At 32.7% G+C, this 8978-nt stretch overlaps 2 protein-coding genes across 4 annotated transcripts; both read left to right on the forward strand.

Moving 5' to 3' along the window:
- The first annotated feature begins 95 nt into the window (after window positions 1-95).
- Window positions 96-3426, forward strand: LOC135833101 (uncharacterized). 2 transcript variants are annotated; one of them, XM_065346723.1, is made up of 8 exons: window positions 96-345; window positions 454-576; window positions 643-833; window positions 996-1170; window positions 1244-1327; window positions 1413-1575; window positions 1772-1980; window positions 2166-3426. In XM_065346723.1, the coding sequence occupies exons 2-8, from the start codon at window positions 544-546 to the stop codon at window positions 2604-2606; spliced, it is 1296 nt and encodes a 431-aa protein (XP_065202795.1). In that variant the 5' UTR covers window positions 96-345; window positions 454-543; the 3' UTR covers window positions 2607-3426. The 2 variants fall into 2 exon arrangements, with proteins under 2 accessions (XP_065202795.1, XP_065202794.1); XM_065346722.1 differs by having other exon boundaries at window positions 457-576.
- Window positions 3427-7351: 3925 nt separating this feature from the next.
- On the forward strand, window positions 7352-8701 carry LOC135833108 (probable RNA-binding protein 18). Of its 2 annotated transcripts, none has more exons than XM_065346728.1 (4): window positions 7352-7611; window positions 7805-8018; window positions 8097-8179; window positions 8252-8701. In XM_065346728.1, the coding sequence occupies exons 1-4, from the start codon at window positions 7553-7555 to the stop codon at window positions 8400-8402; spliced, it is 507 nt and encodes a 168-aa protein (XP_065202800.1). In that variant the 5' UTR covers window positions 7352-7552; the 3' UTR covers window positions 8403-8701. The 2 variants fall into 2 exon arrangements, with proteins under 2 accessions (XP_065202800.1, XP_065202802.1); XM_065346730.1 differs by having other exon boundaries at window positions 7353-7611; window positions 7846-8018.
- Window positions 8702-8978: the final 277 nt, after the last annotated feature.

Genomic DNA, 8978 nt, shown 5'->3' on the forward strand with positions numbered 1-8978 from the left:
TCACGTAAGCAAAGGTGATTTGTTTAAGAAAAAGAACGATATTGCTGTAATCAACGATGAATCATTTCAAGGGATTTGAATCTGTGGAAATTCATGTTCACAGATGAGTCAGCTGTGTTGTATTGACATTGTGATAACAACAGAGAAAGAAATCATTTTTTTTAAAAGAGAGAGTTGCAATAATTTATCGAGTTTAATTGTAATTGTTTTTCGTGCTACGCATTCAATCGCGCTCTCAAAAAAGTAACAGTAGACAGAACTCCAACACATTTCGATTCGTTCTGTGTAATTGGTCAAAATGTCGATGTGAGATTGGATTTGTAAAATTGAACGTTGGATGCTTGCGTAAGTGGTACATACTACATAGATATATGTTAATTGAAAAGTAATTTTAGTCTAATTTCCATTCGTATTTATGCTTACTGCGTACCTAATCGCTAATTTGTTCGTCAGCAGTTTTTCTTTGTGTTTAACGAGTTATGAAGAAACTGTCTAAGAAGAGAAGAAGACGATATTTCAAACATTGTGTACTCATCTCGAATCATGACACCACCGCATAATTATCAATCTAAACAGGTTTGTTTGCGAATTATTTATTCTAATATGACATAGATAACCGCATTAACTTCTTTAATTATGCAGAATTGCAGTTGCGATCAGAGCAGTTTGCATCTTCATCTTGAAATCGAGAACTTGAAACAACGATTACTAGAACGAGAACGTCACATCGTTAAAATGGAAACAAATTTTTTAAAAGAAGCTGAAAAATTCCCTAATGGCGAATACGCCGCTTTAACCGAAGAATTATTGACCTGGCAGGATAAATATTCGAGGTATAAAATGGTTGAAATCGTAACACGTATTTTGATTAGTTCTGTTTAGATTACGTGGTATATCTAGGTATTTTTGTACCGCTTGATAATATGCTGATGTTCTAGTTGGTTTAATTCGGTTTGTTTGTTTCGTTTAAAATGACCTTTATTCGATTTCTTCAGACTTTTCGAAGCTCATAAACGCGTTCAAAAAGTTAATCAAGGATTAGAAGATAAACTGTTGAAAATAGTCGATAAATGTGAAACGGAGAAAAATGGATTGCAGCAAGATGTTACTTTATTGACAAAAAAACTTATGGAGCAACAGTCTACTATTTCTAAATTACACGATGAAAACGTAATAATTTCGTTATTTATCATTTTGATTATTTTTTTTTTTAATGTGAAATTAATCGATATTTTTCTTATAGGAAAGGTACAGAAACGATTTAAATATAGCTATTCAACTATTACAATGTAAACCTTCAAATTTTGTTCCTCAAAAATGCGATATGGTTAGTGACACTTTTTTTGTACCCATTGATTGAATGATTCGATATAAGGTAACCCTCGTCATAACCGTTGAACTGTCATTTTCAGTTACCCCCCGAACTTCAAGCGAAAGTACGTTCGTATATTGCGTCAAAGCAACGTAAATATATCGATGGAAATGGTAACTCGCAAACTAAACCAGATGTTAAAACGATAAAAGTACCTATTCCTACTTTCCCGCCGACAGCCATGGTTTATTCGTTGGATTCAGGTATTTGAAATATTTTCACCCAAAACCTATAAACCGCATTACTTTAAATCGAGAGTAACGGTAACGCTGAATTAATTAGCGTTCGATTGTTAATCTCGCGATCGAGTTTAACGACCAATTACGTAATCGAGATTGAATGAATGAAAAACGTGTGCGATTTACAATACGTGCTAATTTGACTTATTTTTCATCGCAGATAAAGATCAGAATACCAACGAATGCGCCTCAAATAAACAATCCACACCTCCGGTCGGTATAGTTTCAGCAGCTATAGTGGCGAAAATATTGAAAGAACGGGAAAAAGAACGTCTTACCGCCAAACATTGCCAATCTTGTACATGCTCTTCGATATCCTGCGATACGAAATCTAGCCAAACCGAAGACGCAATTTATGGTCAATCCAGTGTAAGTAATCGAGCTTGATTAGCAGCATAGTTCGCTTATCGTTATCATGTAGTTCATTTTCAACAGCCACTCGAGTAGATCGCTTACTAAGCTGTCGTTTACCATGTATTTTTTTTCTTCTGTTGTTTTTTCTAGCACAATGTTTTTGTGGTATAAGACAAAAAAAATACCCGTTATGGTTACAGGATAATTGTAAGAATAACAATACTCTAGCGGATTTCGACGATAAACCACCTGTACGAGAATTCGACAAGTTGACGATGAAAACCGAACCTCAAGATCTGATCGATTTGAACGGCTACAACTCGGACGATAATTACCAATGTTTCAAAACCATTCGTAATAAAAATACCCTCAACCAGGATACTAAAGATTTGATCTCATTTGACGGCTCCACGTCCGGCGAGGTGTACAAAGGTCCTAGGCATTGTTCAGTTCGCCTGCAACCTGGTTCCAATAACATACTTCTGGATAACGTAGCTCAGTACTCGACCCCTGTGCTGTACAAAAGAAGACATGTCAACGGAGACGTGTCCGAACCATCGGTCCATGCTGCGAAATCTAGAACGTCTTCATTATCTTCCAATTACAGCGAACGTAAACTTTCAACTGAGACGGAAATTTGAAATTCAACTCGTCGATGGCTCGTAGTACGAAGCCGTTTGTGACATTCGATTTATTATAACTTTTATCTGGTTGCCAAACCACGCGACTATTTTAAATACGGCATTATTATTGTTCATAATAGTTTTGATAGCTTTGAAAACATTCATATTATCTTTGATTATTTTGAAATCTTCGAATTCGAAATAATATTTAGGCGAGGAAGCTCGCTATATTTTCCTTACATTTAACGATATTTTATATAGATTTCATATTATGGGGTTTTTCTCGCAGCTATTTCATTGTTTTTTTTTTATACCAACGTTCCCTATGGGTTACTTTTTATTGTTTTTAAGAAATATTAAATTTTTTATATGAAATACCTACCCCCTACCAGGCTACCATTTTGCCTAAAGTCAATTTTTTATTATCGTAAGAATGGTTACAACGTTGTAGAATGATTTTAATTTCCCTAAATGGGACGGTGTATAAGACTGCGGTTGTGTTTGAACGTTTGTGTATGGAATGTGTGTCGGGTTCCGATATTGTGTGGATTTGTTATGTTCTAAAATTGCCACAGGTATTTCTATTTAACGAATAGTTCAGTTACCCATTGTGTATTATGTTTATTATGCGATTTTATTAATATTATTACTATTATAATTATTATTTTTATTATTATCGTATGTTAATGAAATTTTTCGCGATTTTTTTTATACTTTCGTGTTTGAAATTGAAAAAAAAATGATGGTTCCATACTATGTACGTTTTAATTGTACGTGTATTTTGTACTATTTTTGTGTAAGGAAATAATAAGCTAATTAAACGATTTTGTATGTGAAATGGTTATAATTTTGTTTAAACTATTTTTTACCAAAGTTCATTTCCGAAAATTGAACTAAAATGTGAAAAGATCATAAGAAGCAGTGAAAAAGTATCATAGAAGCCATGAGGAAAAATTAAACCACCGAATTTCAACTTTTAATGTTTTAAATGAATTGAGAAGTGTAGGTACCTATGTAATTTATTAAATCTAGGTAAATGACGAATTTTTGATCGATGCAAAGAAGAAAGAAGTATTCGACTTTCAAAATTATCACGTCGGTATTGTTTTGATAAAGGGTCGATGGATAAAGTTGAAGTAGGTATTGATTAGCGAAAGCTGAAGGATATTCTCAGTTTCAATCGACGATTAACTTTAGGCACATTACGCAGGCTACAAACATTTTATTCAATCTAGTTCAGAATATGACAAATGAACATTGAAAAATTGAAAAGAAAATAAGTAGGTATCAATTTCCTTCAAAAATTTTCAAATTTCGAGCTCAATTTCCTCCAAGATCCATTGGTTTGTTTTCTTATTTACTCCCATTTTTAATTACCTATTAATTTTTTTTTCGAACAATTTTCGAGAAAAATTAAAATCGTTTTTCCATCCCCAGAATCCTAATTACCGTAGGCTAACTTATAAAAAATTCCATTCCAGCTTTCATTCGCATTTATACGGTCGCTAAGCCACGAAATTCAAAATTAATCGCACCATTATAAAGCTAATTCAACGCTCTATAAAAAATGTAATAACCAAAATTATCGTAAACCGTCTCCATTTCGCATTAAAGAAGAAAAACGAAACCGTTCCGTTAAAAGCCTTATTAAAAAGCTGCCTCGTCTTAAATCGACTTCAGCTCAGCATTTTGACGTCACTGCCGAAAGTTCCGGCTCCGGTTGCGGCGTCTTCTCAAGGGCGGTAGAAACGACGTCAGCGAGACGCCTTGCTTTCTTGCGAATTTCAGCGACCCAACGCCTTACCATACGTAGATATGTGACTTATACGGTGTAGTAGAAGTCGCCTTCGAAATAGACGCATGCAGCATATACTACAACCTCATTTTCAAAGTTAAACGACCAAGTGGCCGAGAAAATCGTAATTTTCATTAGGAGAATAGCAAACGTTAGGTGGTATTTGAAACGTGTTTTCAAGGTGGTTTGGTGTTTCGGTCTACCTCGAAGAGTGTACCGGTGACCGGTGTACGGCAGTTGAGCGACGGTAAACGAAGAAACGAGAGATCTGCTGACGAACGCTGTGCTCCTAATGAAAATGCGATTTTTTAGCATTTTCGGCTGACCATTCGTGGTAGTGATGTTGATATTTAGAAAAATTTCATATCGATATATCACGATATTTTTCCAACAGATATCGATATATCGACGATATATCGATATCTTCAATATTGCCTTAAAAGTACCTATTTTTCCCATTTGTATACTCAGTCATTCTAGTTTAATTGCGAACTAACAACTGCAAAAAATTTGGTACGACAAAAAATTATTTTATAGATTTTTAAAAAAGTGAGAAAATTTTTTTTTGAAAAAAATGAAAAATTTTTTAAAATTTCTTTCTAATTTCAATTTTTACTCATATTTTTGGCTGTTTTCGTGCATTTTTTCCTCAATTTTTGACGATACGATATATCGTCGATATTGATTTTTCATATCGATATGTCGATATTGGATCTCATATCGATATATCGTTTAAGATATCGATATATCAACACCACTAATTCGTGGATCGTCGTGACACTGGTGACGTGTTTGACGGTGAACTGTGCCATTTGAATACCTATTTGGTGAGAGTTTTGCAGTTTAAATCGTTGTTTTTGGAGATGATTGATAATAATTAATAGTAATAATTCATTATTAAATAATTTATTAAAATGAGTAGAAATACAATGCAAAATAAATACAATAAAATGAAGCAAGATGAATAGAAAATTCAAAAGTAGACGTAGATTTAGATTTGACTTTGTCCCTACCTGACCCTGAGTACCTTCACGAAAAAAATAGTACTTTCTGACATTCTGAGTAGTACTTTTTTCACGGAGTAAAAACTACTACAGAAAAAAAATAAAAACACCTTCAAGGAGAAATATTAGTAGTTTTACTTAAAAACTACTACTTTTGTGACTTTGTCTAAAAACTAGTTAAAATTACTACTTCGGCGGTACTTCAAACCCAGGTGAAAGAAAACCATTGGTACTTACGAAGTAGTTCTAACTAGTTTTTAGACAAAAGTAGGTAGTTGTTTAAAGTGAAACTGTGAAACAGTGAAACTACTAATATTTCTCCATGAAGGTGTTTTTAAGTAGTAGTTTTTACTCCGTGAAAAAAGTACCACTCAGAAACTCAGAAAGTACTATTTCTTTTCCGCGAGGGTATTTAAGTATTTATCGTAGTAATAAACTTGTATGTGAATTTTAGGGCAACCTGAGAATAGATAAATGAATGGTTGAGTTGAATTTAGGTGCCTATCTGTTTACGTGAGATAAGTAGGCAGAAGATTAATCATACCTTGAGGTCCTTTAAAAGCGTAAAAAAATAACACTTTGAGTTGTTTACATTATCTAGATTTTGTAAAAACACAAATGGCCCAACTCAAAATCCCAACAACATTGCAAGTTGTTTGGAGTTATAAGGGTACATCTCAAAAAACTCCCCCTTTTTTGAGTAAATTAAAAAATTTCGTACATACAAAGTGTTAAAAAACAGTTTTGATTGTTTTGAATGTATGTCAGATAGTGATAGTGAGATAGAAATAGTCACAAGAAGAGTATTTTTCATTGGTTTGTACCAAACGGAAAATTTTTTTTAAATTGATCACTTTTCAGAAAATGAATTTGCACATAAATAAGTAATGAAATTTTAGTTTTTTGAGAAAAACTCAAAAACTAAGCACTCTAGAAAAAAGCTAAGGACATTATGTCGATTGGAAAATGTAATTCTCTACAACATTGTTAACATGAAATTTTTTTTTGGACGCTTCCTTTCGCCTCCAGAGGCTCCAGATCAATTTTAATGAAAGGTTATATTATAACTCCAAATGTTTTCCAAACATTGAAATATTTCCTCTTTAAGATTTTATTTTTCGAATTGTTCTTATGCTAAATGAAGGTACGATACCCGATCACCCGATCTTTAAAATGAGGTGCTATTCATTCCTCATGAACTTCGTCTTCTGCCATTGATAAACTGGAATATTATTCCGATTACGCGTTCGATGTGATCCCAACAGTCCTATTTTACACGTGTTTTGTTCTAGACTTGTGGTCCTGATTCCGGAACTTGAGTTTCAAGTTGCGAACAGAAAACGATTAATTGGTGAAAAGTTTATGTGAAACTTTCATATTAGAAATTAGAACCAATAAATTATTATTCTAATTGAAATTGAATAAGACGTGTTAAAACTTGTATTCAAATGGATCATGGGTGTCGTCAACGACAATTTCTGAACCCAGAAATAAATTGTACCTACTAAAAAGTAAAATCAAAATCATATTATTCATAATCATATTTCATAAGAATGCCCTGGATTGGAATGAAAGTTGGAACTCGACTAGGCCAGATCTCACAATATGCTTGAAAAAATGGTAAAAAATGTAAAAAATCGTTCAATCAAAAAAGAACAAAAAATAAAATACAAAAATAAAAGAAATTACGAAAAATTTGAAATTATTTGAAAAAAAAACACAAAAATATTCACATTATCAGTGTTGCCGATAAACACCGCAAAACTAATGATTGAAAAAGTAAACATGATTTTTTATTTTTATTCGATGAAATTGGGTTTAAAAAAATATCAAAATTTTGAAAGTATCCAGTATAATTAATAAAAATATAAAACAGAAAGATAAAATGAAATAAAACGACAACATCTTCAGTTTTATAATAAATACAGAACAATTACCACTCGTAAACACTGGCAACACTAATTTATTGTTATCAAACTGAAATTTTCTTGATAAAAATTTTCAAATTTTGAATATTTTATATGCTAAATGTCGGATATTTTCTCCAAATTATAAGTTCTCAGTGATATAGAACTAAATTCGAGAAGAAAATGAACTCGTAAGAAATGTCCGATCGTCTGCAGTCGTTGTAATATTGTCTTGAAAACACTCCACACATAAGTACAATGGACGAAGACGATCAAAACAGATTATGGATTGGAAATTTGGATGAAAAGATCACTGAGTGAGTATTCAAAGTACACTTTAACCAATTTCTACGTAAATTTAATGTTTCTGGCAATACATTTTATCACAATACTTATCAAATTACTCCAAGAACACCATTCAAATCAATCTCGTATCATACTGTAACTGCCATCAAACATACTCAGTTGTCTGAATTAATCGCATAACAATTTGTGTTTTTTTTTCTATGGGTATCAACTTTTGAAACTGCTGCAAAAATACGGCGCCATAGAGAAATTTGACTTGCTGTATCATCGTAATGGACCACTGGCAGGAAAATCTCGAGGATACGGTTTCGTATCGTTCAAGAATCGAGTAAACGCTGAAAGAGCGATGAATGAATTAAATGGTCGTTTTATGCTATCGAAGAATATCGTCATCAAATGGGCTCAGGCTGTGAAAACGGTAATTCTACGTTTTAAAACATACTCAATCATAATTTATTTATATTCGAACACTCCTTACATTTGATAATATGTTCAGGAAGAAGATGAAAACGCCAAGTTGAAACCTTTACTACAACTCCCAGTATTAACCGGACCGAAAGGACAATCTACCGCACAAAAGTAAATTTGACATTCATTTCTTTTATGAATTTTCAAGCAGAGTATTTTCTCTAATGGTTCTATGTCGTTTAGCCAAGATTTGAAAATTCGTGCTATCGAAAAAAAGCTCAAAATGATGGAACAGAAATCAGATCTCGAAGAATTTCTATTCGAACCAGCTGTGAAAAAACCTAAAGTAATCAAAAACAAACCGGACGTTTCTAATTCGAGTACGAAAAAATAACGATTTCGGTGTTATTTTTTAATTCTTATCAAGCCATGTCTCTCGTGTAAATGAACTAACAACTGATAGAAAATGTCATTTCGTGCCAACCGAACTAACTGAAGAAGTTTATTTTTTTTAGATCTACTAGAGGTAAAGGTATTGAGATGAAGTTTTTTTTACGGTAGAAACTTGAAAGACAGTAGACACCTCGTAACCATATTGTACTCATTTTAAATTTTTTTTGTTCCTGCCTTCCTTCGTGTATTATTGTTCTATTTTCTATTCTACGATTTTGAAATTAAACTTTCAGTTCCCAAGATTTTACTTTTTTTGTGGATCTAGTATAATTTATTGTAGTTTTGGATTTTGGACTTTTGAAAAATTTATTTCGAATGTGGTGAGTTATAATAAATACGTAATTATAACTTTCGTATTTGTGGTACTTCTGTGAAAAAGTTCGCCTGCTTTCGTGCTTTTTAGTTTTTACTGTCAGACGCTTGGATAGCTATATTCCAATATTCCAATTTTCCAACCCATTATTCTCAATACGTTGACGAAACGAAAGATTTCTTCCAGCTGTAGGCTCCCCTTTTC

This window comes from Planococcus citri, chromosome 1, assembly GCF_950023065.1.
Source record: "Planococcus citri chromosome 1, ihPlaCitr1.1, whole genome shotgun sequence".
Lineage (NCBI taxonomy): Eukaryota > Metazoa > Arthropoda > Insecta > Hemiptera > Pseudococcidae > Planococcus > Planococcus citri.